This window comes from Lethenteron reissneri, chromosome 26 (assembly GCF_015708825.2).
Source record: "Lethenteron reissneri isolate LAM-NWPU_2019-01 chromosome 26, ASM1570882v1, whole genome shotgun sequence".
NCBI classification, from domain to species: Eukaryota; Metazoa; Chordata; class Hyperoartia; order Petromyzontiformes; family Petromyzontidae; genus Lethenteron; species Lethenteron reissneri.
In genome coordinates, this window is record NC_083804.1 from 7,185,655 (window position 1) to 7,206,083 (window position 20,429).

At 40.9% G+C, this 20,429-nt stretch overlaps 2 protein-coding genes across 4 annotated transcripts in view; one reads left to right on the forward strand and one right to left on the reverse strand.

The window, feature by feature from the left end:
- Positions 1-1,049: 1,049 nt before the first annotated feature.
- LOC133347398 (thialysine N-epsilon-acetyltransferase-like) lies at positions 1,050-4,424 on the reverse strand. 3 transcript variants are annotated; one of them, XM_061559645.1, is made up of 3 exons: positions 3,505-4,424; positions 1,601-2,598; positions 1,050-1,234 (listed from the first exon to the last, which is right to left on the reverse strand). In XM_061559645.1, exons 2-3 carry the CDS (start codon positions 2,166-2,168, stop codon positions 1,191-1,193), a joined length of 612 nt encoding a protein of 203 aa, XP_061415629.1. In that variant the 5' UTR covers positions 2,169-2,598; positions 3,505-4,424; the 3' UTR covers positions 1,050-1,190. The 3 variants fall into 3 exon arrangements, with proteins under 3 accessions (XP_061415629.1, XP_061415627.1, XP_061415628.1); XM_061559643.1 differs by having other exon boundaries at positions 1,050-1,237; XM_061559644.1 differs by lacking the exon at positions 3,505-4,424 and having other exon boundaries at positions 1,050-1,237; positions 1,601-3,490.
- A 472-nt stretch (positions 4,425-4,896) lies between these two features.
- Positions 4,897-20,429, forward strand: part of LOC133347612 (centrosomal protein of 112 kDa-like) — a 48,265-nt gene continuing 32,732 nt past the window's right edge. Inside the window, 14 exon segments of the mRNA XM_061560037.1 lie at positions 4,897-5,160; positions 8,672-8,769; positions 9,554-9,744; positions 11,262-11,410; positions 11,774-11,858; positions 12,463-12,471; positions 12,473-12,538; positions 12,752-12,799; positions 13,357-13,437; positions 14,505-14,591; positions 16,741-16,840; positions 17,728-17,846; positions 18,127-18,270; positions 20,017-20,171. Coding sequence (XP_061416021.1) covers positions 8,673-8,769; positions 9,554-9,744; positions 11,262-11,410; positions 11,774-11,858; positions 12,463-12,471; positions 12,473-12,538; positions 12,752-12,799; positions 13,357-13,437; positions 14,505-14,591; positions 16,741-16,840; positions 17,728-17,846; positions 18,127-18,270; positions 20,017-20,171 — 1,331 coding nt within the window. The 5' untranslated portion in view covers positions 4,897-5,160; position 8,672.

Sequence of the window (20,429 nt, forward strand, 5' to 3'; positions counted from 1 at the left end):
CCTCTCACCTTTCAGGAAATATAAAGGACAAGTTAGACATTTATATATCGTGGCTCACCACCAAAGTGAGTCGGTGTGCATGTTTTAATTCATTTGGCAATTGCATATCAAAGTTGATTTTCGATTGGCTTTCCCAGTGAGTATTTAAAATCTGATTAGACATGTTTAATCTGTCAAAATAAAAGTATAATATTTCCAGTTATTGCCTTCGCAAACCCTTTATTCCAGCATGTATGCAGTATAAGTTGAATGAGCAATCATAAAACGATGAAAGCATAGTAAGCAAAGACATTTTTGAAAGCGTCGATGTGTGTATAAGAGTGTAGTGACACCGGGGATGCCACTGTATGGTGCCGGCCCGGAAGGGTCGTGCTGTTCGATGTTCCTACATCGTGGACAGCACCGTGTGGGAGGCTGTGTGTAACACCAGCCCTAGCGGGGCTTGGCGAGCACTGGGATAGTGCGGGCACCACGCACAGCGTGTGGTGGGGGCTCCCCCGAGGGGGAGGGGGTGAGTGTCAGCCCAGGGGCAGGGTTGCCACGGGCCGTGGCACTCTGGTTGACCCCGTAGACACGTGATCCGGAATGTCCACACAGGGGGCCCCAAGTGGGGGGTCTAGTGGGTGATCACGTGTCCGGGGAGAGCTCTTGAGAAGGATCAAGGGGGAACGAGAATGTTCAAGAAGGCGGGCGGGGCCGAGGGCGGAGAGGGATATAAGGCGGGTCCCTGAGAGGGAACGGGGTCTCTTCGTTCTATGAGCTGGAAGCTCAACATCAAGAAGTGGGAAGCTCTACGTCTCAAGGGACCACGTGGTCGGAGACCCGAGTGAGGGTCCGACCCTTCGTAGCAGTAACTCCCCTGTATGGTGTAGTTAGCTGGGTGGTCACCACCCTCGGTTGTATCTGGTCAAGGGGCAGTCTACCCATTTGTGTTACGGTGTTACAAATAAATGTGTTGCCTCTAAAAGGAACGTCTGCGACTCAGTTGGACTCACGACAAGAGCATTCACTTTTTTATTCAGGAAATAAATCCTTAATTTATTGGAGCATAAAACAGATTGAAAAACTTAATCACAGACAGCATTAACTGGCAAAACAAGTAAGACTCATCGCGGTGGTGAGACGAGCTGATGGTGCCTTCTTCCGAGTAGCTGCACAGAAGCTCCTTCCCAGATAGCAGCGGCACATTCTCAACATGGGCTTGGTCCACATAACAGGATAGGGTGTTCATCAACTGCTGCAAAGACAAATACAAAGATTTCCCATATATCCTCGACAGACTGTTGGGGCAAGTGCTGTTAGCGAGCACCTACGATGGCCGGCATGGCACGCGAGGGAGTGGGTGGCCAACACCATGCCGGGCCGCCTTTGTCTCCCTCGTGGCAATGTTTTTAAACATCCCACTAGGTAATCGATTGAGGCTACGTTGACCTAGGGGAGGCCCAAGACCGGTTCAGACAATCGTCACTGGGAATTGAACTCGGGTCGCCGAGTATAACAAAGTCTAGCAAGCAATATATATTTTTACGTGTATCTACATTTAAACAAATTTCGATGTTTTGTGTTGCATATTCCTTCAATGATGTATAGCAGCAAATACCTGGAGTCATGAACACAGGGCTTGCTTGTGAGCTTGAACCAGACCCACGTGGGCTCTTTATGAGCGCCTCCATCGCACCACCATCTAAGACGTAGCAATTAATCTTCTGGGAGATCGTTACATCCTGGGCGCCAATGCTCTGGTAAAACGCCATAGCAGACTTGTTCCGGTTGTAAACGTAGAAACACACTGAGGAGCAGTTGTTCTGTGCAGCAGTCTCAGCCACCCTTTTAAGCAGCGCCTTGCCAATTCCATTGTTCCTAAACTCTGGCATAACATAGATGCTGTCCATCGTGATCGATCGCCCATTGATGGTGTCATAGGAGTAGAAATACAGACTGTAGCCCACTGTCGCTGGTTTGCCACTAGACCCGTGCTTGGGAGCCATCTTCACCACCACACATTGAAAGATGGGATTCTCTCCAAAGCCGTTCCTCCGTAGGTCTTCTTCAGAAATTGTTGTCTCGTGTTGGCGACTCTCATACGTAGCCAGCTCCATGCACATCCGCCAAATTTCCTCGACATCCTCCATCACCGCCCGTTTAATTTCAAAAACGGCATAACTCATGCTGAATTGCTGTAGCGTGCAGTGTATTATTTTGTGAATTTCTATTTCGTTTGTTTACACGACGTTACAAATTAAACTCCTAATTAATTTATTGTGTAAAAACAGAAAATGTTCCACGTGCGGTTTCTACAGCAGGTAATCTGGACTGTGACAGTCGTGATGAGGTGTGCAACCTGGAATGCATCTTGATACAAGTACAGCAGTGTGCTGTGTTGTATTTGTGTCCTGCGCTCACTGTGCCTCGGTCCTTCCTGGCCGTGATCGTCTTCTTGGGCACAGTTGTGGGTGGTATTCAACAATAATTAACAAACAAAAAACTATAATTCTCCGGTGTGATCTTGTTGCTCTCCACGCTTGGACACAAGAAATCCAGGAGACTCCGTTGTTTGTAGTGAATCAGCCTCTCCAGCACACGAGTACGTGGGACCATCTGAAATGACCAAATTTGCTGTCAACTTCACGCCCCATGCCTCACTGATCAAATCACTGCGCCACGCCGTTTCTAAAATCCACAACTACATGCAAATCTGTGCGCGTATTAACACAGAAGCCGCCGAGCGACTATTTCGAGCCCTCCGCTTTACCGATTAATAATGTAATTAAACAATACGAACTTAAAGCAACTTATTACAAAATAAAAATGTTTATCACCACTATTCCAGTCATCCGTTGATTGTTATAATTGATGACTCCCCTGTGCACTCAAACACGCCACAAATACTCGTAAAATGAAAAAAAAAATCTCAATTTGAAAACTAATTTCCTGCTTAAAATATTTAAAACTTCACTAACACATAGGATGAACTTTTTATTGATTTTTTACAATAATGTTTAATAGTGTATTGTATTACATTGTCTCTGTTTTTTCTTTTTTACATTTTCTTGTTTCATTGTATGCAATGGCAGAGATTAGGGATTAATAAAGTACAACCATAACCACAATAATATAAACAGAAATATATTTTATAGCAATATATTGGGGGGGGGGGGGGCATTTTGAGCATATTTGAATATATATTATAATTCAAAATTATGGTTCAAAATAAATGCATCTCTGAACTGAAACGACCAAATGTGCTGTCAACCTTACGCCCCACGCCTCACCGATCAAATCCCTGCGCACATGGGATTAATTGTAGGTTTAGAATTATTTGTACTTACACCAAAATTAACCTTTTTTAAAACTCATCTCCAAAACCTTCATTGTAAATGTTTCTGGGTAGCACGCACTTTAGTACTAATTATTACTTTATCCTCATCAATTAATTTAGATTCGAGTGTTATTTTTAGGGTTACAAGTTATATGTTGACGGAGCTCCCTAATTCCGCGTCTCACCTGTGCCACGCCGAGCCGAAATTGAAATCGGTGCCGTAACACGCCGACTCGTTCACACGGAATCGATCACACAGAATCGATCACACGGAATCGAATCGATCAGTGATCAGCCCTTTTGCACCCTTCAGCAATTGTTTCTTGCTGTGGTTGTCCCACCTGATGACGGACACTTGTGTTGCGCCTGAAACGTCGTGATTTAATTTAATTTATTTTATACCTACGTGACTTTACGTATGGATCCCTGCAGTCACGAAAACTTCAAATCTAGAGTGAAGTCTCTCCTCCATCGCACCGGGTCATCAATTTAGCACTTTGTCAAAAATATGTTCAATAGAAAAAATAATAAGGTTCTCCTTATAATACTGAAGCGCGAAAATATTCACCATTTGACAAGTACATAACCACACAGGTTACACGTTTAACGGGTTTTTTTCACTTTGGAGAAATTAATTATGAATGCGAAAACGTGTTCTAGCTGCGAGACACTTACAACTATCAGTGTACTGACAAGACGCTTGAAAATGTGAAGCATTGCATTAATTTAACTAGAATATTGCGGGCCCTTAGGGCCACACCTGAGGACGCCAAAAGGCGTCCTCAGGCGTGGCGTGGACCAATCAGTTTCAAAGACAATGCATATATTATGGGAGTATGTTTTTTGTTTGCATTCTGACCACAAGTATTGTGGTTAATGCAGACTTGATTCCTTGTAAAAGGTTTCAGTTTGGTATTCTTAGGTTTTTTCGGTAAAGTCACGTGACTTTACCGAAGAAACCTAAGAATATGAATCCTTGCAGTCACGAAAGCTTCAAATCTAGAATTAAAGTTTCAGTTTGGTGTTTTAACATCTCAACGCCTGTTTTGTTGCCAGAAAAAAGGGGAAAACCTATTATCCTGAAATAAGATCAATAAACAACGAATTAACCAACTCCCCCACCCACCGCCGCAACCCCCCCCCGACCCCCACCATCCCCCCCCCCACCCCAGATTCTCCCCCCCGCAACCCCCCCGACCTCCCCACCCACCGCCGCAAACCCCCCCCCCCGACTCCACACCCTCCCCCCAGCAACCCCCCCCGACCCCCCCACCCTGCCCCCGACACCCCCACCCTTCCCCCGCAATCCCCCCACCCTCCCCCCGCAACCCCCCCACCCTCCCCCCCGCAACCCCCCCACCCTCCCCCCTGCAACCCCCCCACCCTCCCCCCCGCAACCCCCCCACCCTCCCCCCCGCAACACCCCCCGACCTCCCCCCACCTGCACCCCCATCCACGCGACTGTGATCGATCGCGCGCGAAGCTTTGACGCCGCTACCATGGCGACCGCGCTCACGTCTCGCGAGAGTCACGCGAGAGTCTCGCGCGCGCGCAAACCGGAAGAGGCGGTTCAAACGGTCGTGCGCGCGACAGCGGCGGTGGTCACGTGAGCGACGCCGCTCGTTACTTTTCAAGTTACTCCGCTCGTTACAATTCCGTTACTTCGAGTTACTCAGTCGCTTTTTAATCGTAGTTCCTCGGCTGCGAATCTGTTAATATTCCGCCATTTATTTGTTCGTTATTTCACGGATACGAAGCTGTTGTGTTTTTTTCCTTTAGCCGTCTCTTTCCCTGACACTCAAGAGGCGTTACTTTCCAGCCATCTCGAGTTGTCGCTTGAGGTAAATTGAACCAAGGAGGCAACGCTGCTCCCTCGCACGCACCCAACACCACCCCCCAGTCGAATCGTCGCGGCATTGTTACGACAAGCAGAGGGGGGAGGCGCAGTGCACACACAACAACATCGTTGTACTGTACAGAACTATAAATGATGTGGTCCTCCGCGTCTTCTACACCAACCCGCCACTGACCTGCGTGAATTGTGGCCAAATAACTCCCCACCACCACGCACGGGCTTTGCTAGCCCCCCTCTCTCATCCAGCGGTGGATTGACAGGCTATGTTACGCGTATACTGCACCACGTACTTGCACGTTTCGCGTCGTCCTCACGCGAGTTTGAAGCTTTAGCGAGGGCATGAGACAGACTTTCACGTTGCGGTGAAGGCGGCTTTACACCTGACATGTGAGTTGCATGCAACTTGGGTTTCTTGTAACTTGGTGGCATGTACACTGAATCGCTTATTTCAAGCGGGTTCACACCCGAGGGATCAGTTGCCAGTCCCTCCAGAAAAACGCGGAGTTTTTTGGTGATTGTTGCGGGCAAAAATCGTTGATTATGCGGCACGTTTTCTTAAAAAATGCGATGGAATATGCGGGATATTTATACAATTTTATGCGATTAAATTGCGGGAACTGGCAAAAACTGCGGTTTGATGAAAAAGAGAAAAAAAAGTGATTCCCCCAACACCCTATTCACTAGGCTACTACTTTAATGTAAAGAGTCATTTCTTATTACTTCCTATGATAAGCAAGCATACTACATCACAGAAAGTGCTGGAATATTTAAGTTCTCATCTTGTTTTATTTCAGACCTTAACAAACAGATGGCTCAAACTTACAAAACATTGAGTCGAACAAGTCCTGTAGCTTTACAAAATGAATATGCTACAACTTCTGTAAAAATGAATAAATAAAATATTAAAAAATAAAATGTGTGCTTCCTGTTTTACAGAGGTAGCTATACAAAACAGACATCTGTTAAAATAAGTGTTTTCAGTGCACAGTAACGTAAGCAATACAGTAACAGTACAGTCTTACAGTAATGTAAATTTACATACTACTAACAAAAAAGTGCAATCTTACAACTGTAAAGTTGCATAAACTCCTGAATAAAACTAACTACGTAGCCTCTAACACTTCATAACGTTCCCATGGCAACAGGGGAAATGGCTGCGCTTGTGTGAAGTAAACGCAACATTTTTCAACTTTCTGCTAAGATATATGTGACTTTTTGCAACGAAAATGCGGGGATTATGAAATCATGCAAGCCCGCATATTTTGCGCGCGGAAATCTGCAATTTATGCAGCGAAAGTGCGGCGTATTTGAAAAAAACGCGCCCCCCGCATAAATATGCGGACTTTGGCTGATTTTGCATGGAATCATGCGATCGCATAATCGCGTTTTTCTGGAGGGACTGAGTTGCACGCAACTTAATCGATGTTTTTGTGTACGTCTCTAGCAACGTCTCAGGCAATTAAGTTGCGCGATTTCAAGAGCTTATTCAGTTGTGCAACTTGATGGCTCAGGTGGCTTGCAGACGCGAACAGTTTAAGGCGCATAGACGTCAACTTGGTTAACGATGGTGACGTCTGCATTTGTTACTAAAGTGTTGTAATGATTGATTTGGTCGTTACTTTAAGGTATTTTTTTCTCTTCTCAAACAGTCGAGGAAATTCCACATTCCCACTGGAGGTAGTTTCTCTATAGGATGATTCATTGGTGGCTTATTACAAAATCACAATTATTTTAGCCAACCTGAAGCTTCGAATTGTTGGATGAGTCTATTACTGAGAGGGATTATAATTGTGTTAGTTAAGTGTGCTGCTTTGCTGGCAAAATATGCACAGTAAATGTCAAATACAGGATATGTTATTGTGTCCACAACTGGCAACATTGGAATCGTCTTGCAAACTGAAAATTATTCACAAAGTCAAAAGTGTCGCCTTGTTTAGTTATCAAGGTGAGGGGCCGTCCATAAATGACGTCACGCGATTTTGGCCGATTCTTGACCCCCCCTCAAATATGACGTCACAAAGCTCTGCCCCCCCCCCCCCAAAGCCATATTTCCATTTTGAAAATAAAACATGCTTAAAATCACTTTAAACTACTGTATTGTCATTGTAGTGCGTATTTAATGTGGCGCTGCATTCTGATGTTGTAGGAGAAAACACGTATAAATTTATCATAAAATTCACTTGAAAATATTCAACGTCTAACTAAAACTGCAGATGTTCAGAATATCATATTCAAATTCTCCTATAATTATAAAATATTAAAAGTAATTATAACTATAAAAAATACTTGAAACTTTGTAGTAGAACGAAGCAAAATGGAGAGTACAATTATAACAATCACATATTCATTCCACAGAATTAAAAGCCCTGGTAGAATAATAAAAAGAAAAATGTTTAATAACAATCATTCAAAAAAATTACAAAATGTATGCTTCTCCATTCTCCCATGAAAAAGCAAAATGCCCCTTCATGGAATAAATAAAAGGTGACCTTACTAAATTAAAATAATCAAATAGTTAATAATGAAAATTAATAAAAATGAGTGTTATAACAATTTTATTAAATTTAGATTTAAATCTTTCGTGACTGCAGGGATTCATATTCTTGGTTCTTTCGGTAAAGTCACGTAGAAGGGGAATAATACGTGACTTTACCGAAAGAACCAAGAATAACAATTATATTGTTTATATTTATTTAAAGTTGCGCATTTTGATGTGACGTCACATTTCTCAAACCCCCCTCCCCCCTCGTCACACATCGTCACAAATGTCTGACCCCTCTACCCCCCTAGGTGTGTGACGTCATTTATGGACGGCCCCTGAGCAATGCTCATCGGCAACCCTGGGTTATTAGCAACCTTTGACTTATTGGTATATAAACTAAACTTTAGTTTATTTTACCAGGTAAGGTCCACTGAGCTATATATCTCTTTTTCAGAAGTTACCTGGCCAAAAATGATAGCTCAACGAAGTGGCTTATCATGTGGTCATTTATAGCAGCCAAATTCTCGAAACGCATGTTTCTAAATGTGGAAGGAAAAACTGGAGGACCTGGAGAAAAATATACGCGACCACGGGAGAGCATGCAAACTCCAAATATACAGGCGTCAGCATCGGAATTGAACCCACGCCCTTCCTGTATACCAGGCAAAGTAGTTAACATCTCGCCACCACGGCACCCACAGTGGCGCTGCTTTATATCACTCCTAAAAGCAGGCCCAATCTCCATAGGTTCGCCGCTATGAATTTCCACAAAATGGTACAGTATTGATTTTATAGACTCTATAGGGATGATATGGGCTCAGTTGACCCCCAACCAAGTGTACTTTAGTTTTAATACCATAATACCGTTATTATCGACCCTCACTTTGCTTGAGTATACAGCAGTAGGTGATACAAATGTAACGTTTTGAAATTACATCAGTTTTGCCAATTCAATACTTCTAAGGACAAATTGTTTGTTGGAAAGTTACTAAAGTTTTTTGGTTCATGTGCACAGAATGTCAAGCCACAGTTTGTGGGATCTACTTGATGCTGAATTTGATCACCTCCTGGTGGACATGAAACCCTTTGTGCTTAAGCTTTCAAATAAAACAGGTGAGACACTGATCACACATTAATGTAAATGCCAAAGTTACACATACCATGTGTCCTCGGTATGATATAAAGCTGCAGCCAGTACCTGTCACCTAAAACCATTAAGGAAGGCAAGGGGAAACCATGTTGACTATTCCCTAGTTATAGTTTAAGAACACTAGCATGTGTTTTGAGGCGGGGGGGGGGGGGGGGTTCTAATGGAATCCTATAGAGGGAGAACTTGTGGAAAAAACATAACCTCCACTCGCGGGGAGGTCACCATATTTTTCAGGTCAACACTGCTGACACTCCCTGTGTTAATATAAACTTAACACATTTCTTGCCAGTCTTTTTTATTCTACCTCTCTGGTGCTACCTTTTCAGTAGTAGTCATCTTTGTTTATGACCAGTAATTCACACCCCCGCTCCACCCCCCCTGAAAACATTTATTTCTGAATAAGAGCCTTTATGTTCCCAAATACAATCCCTTTTTTCCATGGCAGTACAAGGCCATTGAGGGTTGCTTTTTTTTTGCATGTCCAAACTAAAGAAGTCAACATCTTTGTATCGTTTTCACAAAATGCTCCTGCTAACATAGCTTTTCATTTATCGTCTAATTTAATATTTTTACTTGTCTTGATACTCCCAGGATCCTTTTCAGACAGTTCATTTCTGCTACCAGTATCTTTCTTTAATCCTAAGGGTGAGGATCCATAGAGTTAAACTGGAATCACCGATGCCTCGAAGTCTCCTTTACATTGGATTATCTCACTGCCCTCATTGCAAACTGTGCCGCGCGTTCCAGAGCGCCAGTGCTGCGCACTCTGGGTTAAGAAGCTGTGTGAGCCACCGGGCGACATGCGCGCTGCCGTTTGGCGACCGGAGCGCAACGCTTACGCGAGGCTGCTGCTGGACATGCTGCGCTATGGACGGCTTGAGGGGCCCTTCTCCAGCAAGCCTCCTGCCGGCTCCCTGCAGCCTCTGCCTGCCGACCAGGCACGCCATGCCTTCATAACGCACCAAGTTTCCACATTTTGACCAACTTACCTGGAATGCACCCAATCTTGTCATATCTCGTAAGCTAAGTAGGGTTAAGCAAAGATAGTACTTGGGTGAGAGACCATCATGCATTAAACAGGATATATAGGCTGCAGGGCCACTTTGTTTGCAGCAGAGGGCATTGCAACAATATTGTATTATAATTCTATGTTCCCACCTTCAACCTGCTCTCACCAGTCTAGCAAAGTTTGGTAAAATAACCCCCACGACCCGCAGGGCGTTGGGAGGCCCTCATCCATTAGTAAAGATGACAAAAAGGCCTTTGAATTTACAAGTTTTCCTCTTCATTGAAATATATTCTATACAATTTAAAATTGTTTTCGATCAGAAATCCTGCAGCAAGAGCTGTTCTGAATTTTGCAATGATGAATGCAAATGAATTGCTTCACAAATGTAATCATGTGAAAGGAATTAGCTGTGTGGCTCCGCAAATGCAATGGATATGACGTGAGCGAATGCCGCTGAGATCCTTGACATGAATCCTAGAAGCTATCAGTGATTAAACATGATTCTCAATTAGAGCAAGTTGATTTATTCACGCCATTCACAGTTGATTGCACAATAATGGCTTTTGTAAGACTTTCCAGTTCTAAACGATAAAACAATATTGATAGTATTAGTATGGAACAAACATTTCACGGGATTTAAAGATACTTAAACTAGTGTTACTGTGAGAAACCTGATTGGAAGTTTGTCGATTTACAAATACTAATTGTAATTTGGGGTAAGTATGATATATTGTGAGAAAAAGATTTTTAAAAAATTGTAATTTGATGCATACGTTTTTGAAATGGGTGCATGATTGTTTACATTCAGCATTACTGTAGTTAGATATGGATCAGACACTTGCAAGATTTGTAATGTGACCCAACTGATATTTGGTCACATTCTGATGGGTTTGTCAAAGACTTCACCTGGTGGTTATGCCCCAATTGCCTTAAATTTAACGGTAACATATTTGCATTATATTTATTTATATTTTAATGTACTATACATTGTATAATTTTGTTAAAAACAGCTTGTAATTTCACAGAAACTAGCTGCGCTTCCTTGTATAACCCTCTGTAGCTGAGTGGATTGGACACTAGAGGGCCTCATATTACACACGAAGAGTACCATTAACTTAATTTCATGTGTTGCTAATTAAGGCGTACATAATGACAGCATTAATCAATTGTTTTGGGATTTTGCCACGAAACAATCAGATCCAACACAATGCAAATTGAATCCGATTGGAGCCGAATGGGATTTAGACCTGCTAAACTGATGGGATATAGGTTCCAATGAGCCAAATCTCTGCATCCTTATTGTGTTTTGTTTTAAATCAGTGAAGGTTATGAAGAAAAGAGTGCAATTATGTCTTAGATCTGAGCTAAAGCTGACTTATTTACTTGGTGTGTGCTGCCCTTTGCTGCCTGATGACTCGGTTCATGTATGTGGATGACACGGGAAAGAAGAGAGACGGGCCTGCTTGGGATGAGGACCTGGACAGGCTGCCCACCTGGGCAGCAGGGGAGCTTGAATCGCCGCAGCTGAGCCAAGGCTTGTCCAGGGACGCACGGAGTCACTTGGCATTTTCTGACTCATGCCAAGAGCACCGCAGGTTTGTTTTACTTCAGAAAGAAGCATATACACCGAAACCATTTGTGATGTATTTAATGATGATTTATCGCTTGACTTAAAGCTTTCGTGACTGCAGGAATTAATATTCTTTGGGTCTTTCGGTAAAGTCATGCAGATAGGCTCAAAGAAAATACCAAAAAGCAAAAACTACAACGTTTCGATCGCAACACAAGCGGTCGTCTTCAGGAAAAGGACGACTGCTTGTGTTGCGATCGAAACGTCGTAGTTTTTGTTTATTGTTATTTTCTTTGAACCTATCTACGTGACTTTACCGAAAGACCCAAAGAATATGATGATTTATGGCTTAATTTTTAATTTCTATGTTTTTTATTTTTTATTTCAGAAAATGGAAGATATCCCAAGATCGGAGTTCGCAGTCCACCAACGCTATGCATAGGTCTACGGAAGATGACCCCACAACAATTAGTGTAAGAAAATCAGAAACCCCTGAATGTCAAATGACTCTAAAAAACACATCTAAGCTGACGTTTTTAAAATTTAATTATTTTGTGTCGACTCGTTCCATGAAGAGATCTTTTCATTTTCGCACGATGCTTAGTCTGAAAATTCCTGTGTTGCATAACGGATGTTTTATTCCATTTGAAAATGCAGAAAAGAAACAATAACATGTATTCTTTGGTTCTTGCTGTAAAGTCACGTAGAAATAAATTAAATAATAGAATACGACGTTTCGATTGCAACAAAAGCAACCATCAGCAGGTACAAATGAATGAGAAAACAAACATAGTAAACTTGGAAATATAATGTAATACAACACAGAGAGTCGGCCAACACCACAGTCAACACCCCACCTGGTTGATTATTTCTCATTAATTTGTACCTGATGATGGTTGCTTGTGTTGCGATCCAAACGTCGAGTTCTATTATTGTTTAATTTATTACTACGTAACTTTACCGAAAGAACCAAAGAGTATTTCCTGCAGTCACGAAAGCTTCGAATCTAGTTTTGTAACATGTATTTAAGTTATGCAAAGTACAGTATGCAAATATAGAAATTTTGAATTGTTTTAGGATCTGTCCTGGGAGGAAACCAGTAAATATGGATGAAAGTGACTTTGAAAACCGATTGAACAGCTGGAATTTGGGGGTAAGTCATCTTGCATGTTCTGCTTGAATAACATTTACACTTGTAGCTGCAGCTAATAATGTGTATCCGTGCGGTTTTTCAACCAATTCAGTAACATGCCACAAAGACACTCCAAATATACGTCCGCATTATTTGACTTTGTTTAAGACTTTCTGTACTACCCAATATCTGATATGTCAAGTTCGTTTTGAAACCAATGTTTTGTGTTTTTAGATTGAAAACCCAAGGTATTTGCGTGAAAAGCCAATACCTTTATCACCGGTGAGTCACAGTTGCAGAATGTTATATGTGTTGATTGCTTTTCATATACGATTTGTTCAAGTTACAAAATTACTGTCTGCATTTTACTGTTAGGTTAGATCTAAGGTTTGGAGAGTATCTGAAAACTAAAGGTTCTGTCAGTCACTTTCAGCATCAGCTAATATCAGTAGGGAAATTGGAGGCAGTATACTACACCTTGCTATGTGTTTAATTGTGAATGCAGCACAGGGCTGTTCCTGTGTAAATGCAGAGCATATGGAATGGGTTGCAAAGCAACACAGACCTATGAACCTCATAGTTGGGAACCTGGTAGTAAGTGTATTTGATTAGTGTATTCATCAGAACTGGTTCAGTGTACAAGAGGGCACCAAATAACTGGTTCATTCAAGTATATTTGTGAGAAGTTTAAAAAAATTGTGACATTTTTCTAAAGTATCTCAGCTGTATTTGGTTAAAATGACAGCAGAAGCTAAGGTATGAATTCTTCGGTGTTTTTGGTGGAGGGAAATCCATAACAGCTTTTCATTCGTATTGTTACTGTGTTTTTACGAGTCCAGATTGTACCCAGGAAAGGCTCTCGGAAAATGGACCCATTATTACCTGATGCTGAAGCTTTTCATACAAAGTATCAAAAAGAGGTAAAAAAAATAACAATGCAATTAAGATTAAATGTATTACTTGTAATATAGACATTGTTTTGTGACATTATTTACATTCCCTGTAAGTTATTGAAATAATTATCAGCATTCCTGAATATTGATACAGTAGAGTACTGTCTTGTTAAAGTCATAATAAAATTACATCCATTTATAACAATTGTATATCTTTTATCTAGTATATAACAATGTATAAGGTATAGGGTGGTGTATAGTAATACAGTATATAATTTAATGTTGGGTTTGTCTATGGCAGCATATAGTACGGGGAAGCCCTGTTTGATGTAAGGGAAAAAAGTTTAGCTGGAAGCATATTATATTTTTTGCGACATAGAATTGTAATGTATTACTTACTGTTAGTAGCTCAGCTTATTGGAGAGTATATTTAGTATACTGATGATACTATGAAATTTATACTTTAGTTTTTTACGTGGTTGTTTGGTTGCTGCAGCTGCATACTATTCACATTCCTTCCCTTTGTTGGTGCTCCCCCTGCCCCTGCCCCCTCCCTTTGATGCTGCTAATCTTGCATAATGCATGGGCATAATATGACTTTGAAAACCCCCCGCCCACCTCCCACGCATTTCACAATTAGCACTATTCACATTCCTGCATTTCCCATAAATATGCTAAATTCCTCTTCAAATGCAAATTCTTTTGTCAACGCTCTCTTCCTCCTCCCTCACAGCTTAAATAGACACTCCAAACCTAAGACGTGTCATTTAGACTCTGTCTTATCGACAGACATGTTCTTCACCTGAGGACGGCTGCTTGCGGTGTGGCCGAAACGTCGTGAGAATTATTTTATTATGTTTTATTTTTATTATTTTATTACTTCCCTTCTACGTGACTTTACCGAAAGAACCAAGAAGATATGTTCGTACACTTACCATTTTTATAAAACAGACCCATTTTCCAAATTGTTCTCCAACTGATTTTCATTGTGCAGCCAAGAGGAAGTTCCATGCAAGTGGTATGGCTGTAGTCCTGTCACTACACACCGACCACCACCACCACAGTGAGACTACTTTACTGCTTGTCTGATATAGATGGGGCTCAAGATGAAGGCCATGGAGGAGCAGTTCCAGACGGAGCAAGTTGCAATGCAACTGAAGCACGAAACTCACGTACAAGAGGTGGAGCGCCGTGTCTCTCCGCGATTCCTACTTTCAGGCGCATTTCAGAATGCGCCAAGAGGGAATATCATAAATCTACCTTGCCTTCAGTGGTGCACATTGGTGGAACTTTGGGCATTTATGCAAGATTAGTTAATTATGACTTTAAACAGACAATGGCCTGTGTCACCAACAAAATAATAAAATAATATTTTGGTCTATCGGCCTATGAGCCTTGTGAACTAATTATTTTCAGCAGCATTTGTATTAGCAGGCAATCTAATACAAATCATTAGCAGAGTGTGTCCTCTTAATGAAATGCTGTGAGGTTGTCTGGTGTTAGAGGAAGGAGCTCTCTGCAAACTTGTAGGGCCTGTGACACTGACCTAGGGCAATTTATCATTACAATTACATTTCTGTTTGTTTAATTATGTTATTACAGTTACAATTATACTGTAATTACTATAATTGCAACTATACACCAAGGAAACTCGTTTATTATGAAGGAGGGATGATGCCAGCTGGTCAAGAATATTGATGGAGTGGCAGCCAATGAACAGAAGACATCTGAGAGGATGTCCACCAAGGAGATGGAGCCATGAATTAAGCTCGTGTGCAGGTGTTGGGCAGATTATGACATCGCAGCATCGTGAGCGATGTCGATGGCTAGGAAGGACTTCATTTACCAGGAGATTGGTTCCAATTCACAATTATACTTTAGCACAGCAAAACAAATGAAAATCAACCATTATGGTAACATCCACCTGCCCACCCGTGGTTGGTGGTCTTTGTTTCAAGTTGGAAGGATTTAACACCCTGTGTAGTGCACGTAAGGCATGTCAGTGTGATACTGGATCCATGCCAGATGCCCGGGGTAGAGGATACCACCTGTGTGGCTTTAATTAGTGTGGTCGTTTTGAAGGTATTGTCAGCTTTTGTTCTCGTGCTAATTGCAAGCACATTAATTTTGTCATTTATAAAAAAAAAACCGTATAAGCCTTAGATCCATAAACAAAGAAACACATGTAATTAAATTATACTTTAATTTAAACAAATTGGTACAGAATGCTGACACTTTTTTAATTCAGCAGGCCTGATAATGTCATGAAGGCTTGGTAATGAACTTAAGATTTTTATTGTAACACGATAATGTTACGTGAATCATTGGAACCTAAAATAATGTACTATTAGTACATGACATTAAAAAGGGTCATGATATTTGAATTTTCAGTACAGTGTTTTCAGTACTTTCACCATTTCTATGACCCTACATTTTTCAGTCTGATCTGTACCTATCTGCTTAGGTATATCTTTTGTTTGGAGGTACAAATTATTAACTTCTGGGAAATACCAGCAGGGTCCCGATGTGCCTCTGATTATCCAGCTAGCTGCCCTGGATTCCATTTAGACGTCCTCATGGGGGTTCAGAGATGACATTCTGGGTCACCTTTTTAATTGTTAACCTTCGTGTTGCATGGGAGGCGACCCGCGGGGAGACCAAACGACAGGCTTATTAAGGCGAGCTGAGATGGTGCGGATGCTGGGCCACACTTGTGTAATTATAGCAGATGACCTTTCTCCCACCCTTCACTAATCCGAGGTCTGATGCAAGTGTGCGCTGTCTGCAGCGGTTTATTAAGAATGCTGCCGCTTAATCGGTCTCTCTGGGAGTAGGGACTTGCTTGTAGCGCTACATTTGCAATGAATGCACCATGGCAAACTGTGAAACTGGAACGAACCTTAAGTATATGTGTGTGTGTTCAAACCTTGTTATGATGTTGCTGAGCACCATCGTTTAGCATTTCTTTCGAGATTGCAGCAATTTTTACGGCTGTTTTGTCCTTGTATATAGGTATATCTGCATTTTGGGTCCAAATATAATTTGCCATTTTGGATGTATATTTTAATTAAAGTATTTATCATAATTTATCATCATAATTAAAGTATGCATCATTAAACTCAAAACCGTCTCCATTCTCAATAAGCAATAGGTATTGCTCATATCTCTTCGTGATCTTGAGCAAGTAACTTAAATTTCACATTCCCATGGTCATGGCCAGATGTTTCCACTGACAGTGTTATCATGAACTTATATTGTTACAATAATGCTACATTTGTATGGTTATAGAAGTGTAATTCATGAATTTAAACATCGATGTTGTTGTGGCAGATTTTGGATGGAAAAAAAAGTGAACTGGAAGAACTGAATGCAGTGCATCAGAATGAGCAGAAGGAGGCTGCAGATGCAGTCAGAAAACTGGGAAAAAAAGGTGAAAGGTCAAGTTTCACAGGACAGTATTGCCTCGTTATTTGCGAGGGATATATGCTCGTGTAAAGCAAATTTCGAGGATAATGATATTGGCCTACGAAAACCTTTACCGTAAATAAATAGATAAATCTATTATATACAGTAAACTCTTGGATTGCGAGCATAATTCGTTTTGGAAACGTGTTTGTAATCCAAAGCACTCGCATATCAAAGCACTTGTATATCAGTTGTGATCACGTGACGCTCGGCAGACAAAGCGTATACACGTACTACTCGTATTGCAAGACCTCGCTCGTTTATCAAATTAATATTTATTTAAAAGTTTTGCTCGTCTTGCAAAACACTCGCAGACCAAGTTACTCGCAATCCAAGGTTTTACTGTACATGAAAATTATAATACAACAAAATAAAAATTGGTTATAATAAACAAAGTGAATAAAAATAAATCTTAAAGAATTAAAATTGTTTTAAAATGAACTTATCTTAAATTATGATGATGCTGCACAGCTAAATCACTGTATCTCATAGCTTTGTCTCACTTTATTGCATCACATTCTCTCTCATCACTTTATCTCATCACTTTATTTCTCTCTCTTTCTCGATGCAGTCGTGTAGAGTTCCAGATGCGATTCGCAGATAGCCAAAATCACGGATAGCAATTTCGTGAATACTATATGATACATTTTCCTGTTTGTCTGCAATTTGTACAATGAGCTAATGTATATTTTATAATGACCTGTATACTCTGATTCTCAATTGATGAGATATTTCATGGAATAATTCATTTTATGAAATAGGCTAATTTCCGAGTTCAATGTTACAAATACGTGATGCTTTAAAGAAATGAACAGCCAATGAAATCTCTGCAAACTCGTCGGTTTGTTGCAGTTGATGTATTGGTACAAGAATCACATGTGGTCCGAGAGACCAAGGACAAGCAGATTGAAGAGCTAATGAAGATGATGGGTCAGAGTGGGAAGAACCTGAAAAATGACTATGAGAAAAAGGTGGGCCAATATTTTATCTGTTTAATATATACTGTATCTGCTTGTGTAAACATATCTATTTTTATGTTAATAGGAGATTGAATGATAGAAAAATGGCATGTATTTATCTCTTGGGAATAAAATTATTTCATGAGGATGCAAGGAGTTATCCAACTTAAAATATTATACCAGAGCCCTTTGCACAACCTCGTTTCACAATGTCAAGTGTTATCCTCTCATATGTGTGAGAAGCCTTAGGGCGGCAGCCAGAAACTGGTATGATGTAACCCCTTTATATCAGCTGAATGAAGCCATAGCCAGCCTGGAGCAGGAGCGACTGGAGCTGCAAAAACATCACACGGGAAGCATCCAAGCACTGCTGGATGAGACTAACATGCGGTTGGCGCACATGGAGGCCGAGCACAAGGCACACGCCCTCCTAACTGTGAGTCGACGTGCGCTGTGAGCTGGGTAAAATGTTACCTTTTGTATTTTGTTTCTCTGGCCGAGTGGCGCTGTGGTTGGAGCTGATTCACGGTTAGAAATGTTTGTGGCGTTGATAGGATCAGAGGTCGATTCAGCTCATCATTCCCCCTGCGCTTAACAAAGTAACTTTTTTTTATTGACATAGTTAACAGTGGTTTCCTAAGGGCACAATAGAAAATGTGGAATTTAGACCACTGACTGAGCGACTTGGAGATTAGTACTGACTCATGCTCATTTGAGAAGGAATAATTTTGTTTGAATATTTATAATTTTGACAAAAATATCAATCATGCATGTTTAAGAGAGCCTTCATATGTAGTATATTTTAAAGAAGTTAAGTAAATGTTTTTATATTGATAGGGTATATTGTACTGTCTTGACTTAAAGCTTTCGTGACTGCAGGAATTCTTATTAATGGGTCTTTCGGTAAAGTCATGTAGATAGGTTCAAAGAAAATAATTAAAAAATATTGTTATTTTAGTTTTTTTGTTATTTTCTTTGAACCTATCTACGTGACTTTACCGAAAGACCCAACAATATATTGTACTGTTTCTAGATTTGAAGCTTTCGTGACTGCAAGGATTCATACTCTTAGTTTTTTCGGTAAAGTCATGTGACTTTACCGAAAAAACTAAGAGTATATTGTACTGTCCTTGAACATATATTAAATTTGTCTCAATAATACTTTACTTTGGATTGTAATTGTAAAGATGATTAAATAAAAATGACGTTACTAAAACATCAAAAGGGTGTAAATCAAATATGCATAAATTCAATACCACATTACTTTCACGTACCACTCATCCTCATTATGCTGTCCAACATTTTATTGAGTGGCATGGGATCACTTGATAAATAAAACATTGCCACCGCACTGTTGCTTCAGCATGCGAGGCAAGCCAGAGGGGCACCGTGGGACACACCACAGCGCATTATCCATCCAGACAATTATCTCCCGACATGCAATTGAAGGCAATATTGAATTTATGAATTTCAGAGCACAGCACTTTAGTGTATATTACATTCTGTCCTTTGTATTTCTGGCCATGCAATTTGATATTTGGAATAGGAGTCGTAAAAATATTCGAAATACTTTTAAAATGTTTTACATGTTGTGCCAACCTAATATAAGGCTTATTTTGAAGAACCACATTATTTTGTTACGCAAATTGTTACTTTGTTACTAATTTACATAAATTTTGGGGTGTTACATATACATCGAATGCTAATTTAGAGATCAAGATTGTAATAACAAAATAGAACAAATTAGAAAATACAAGAGAAAAAATAATTCCTCATTGAAACAACAACACCCGTTTTTTAATCTTTCAGAGCCAGGATTTTCAGGTAGGGGGGGGGGCAACACCCGTTTGTCATAATTATTGAATTACTGAGCATATTAATTGCTACTTGCCTACTGATTTGGGTACTTCCATTAAAAAAGAATGTGCTGCAATAAGCATGGGGCTGTGTGTAATTGTAATATCCGGTTTTGAGAACAAACAGTATTACATATTAGAAAGTGACATTTGAATTTGAATCTCGTCGTCACGTTCAGTCAATTTAACACGTAGGCTTTCGCGACCAGCAATGGCGGAGCCAGGATTTTCAGGTAGGGGGGGCAACCTCTCCAGAAATGCCATCGTAATGTTGACCTCTGTGTCTGGTGGACCCAAACTGATCACTGTTCCACCACCACTGCCAGGGCAACGTTAAAAAGGAGCTGGAGGCCCGTGTGGAGCAGCTGAAGGCAGACGGAGAGGCTCAAGTTAAACAGAAGAGCCGTCTGGAACAGGAGAATGCAGAACTAACTCACAGGAACCAGGCCCTCTCCCGGGAGCTACAGGACGTGAAGGGTTGGTGAGCTCTTTGCACGAACAATCAGGTCATGATTCAGGATCACAACTCGATTCAATAATGAAATCTGTCTCATTTTCACCATCTCGTTTTTATTTGTGTCTCGTTATGTTCTATATTATTTGGACAGTTTTGGTACTCCAATAATATGCCAATGTAACGTTACCATGTCAGTTGCATTTAGTTGGCATAAGCTGTAAATAATACATTCTTGCACCTTATTATTTGATGCTTGTATTGTGAGTCTAAGCCTCGATTTAA

Excerpts from the sequence above, each read along its gene's own strand:
- LOC133347398 (XM_061559643.1), bottom strand. The coding sequence starts at position 2,168 with ATGAGTTATGCCGTTTTTGAAATTAAACGGGCGGTGATGGAGGATGTC. Across the intron at positions 1,238-1,600 it reads CCCTGTGTTCATGACTCCAG|CAGTTGATGAACACCCTATC; the intron begins GTATTTGCTGCT and ends TTGTCTTTGCAG.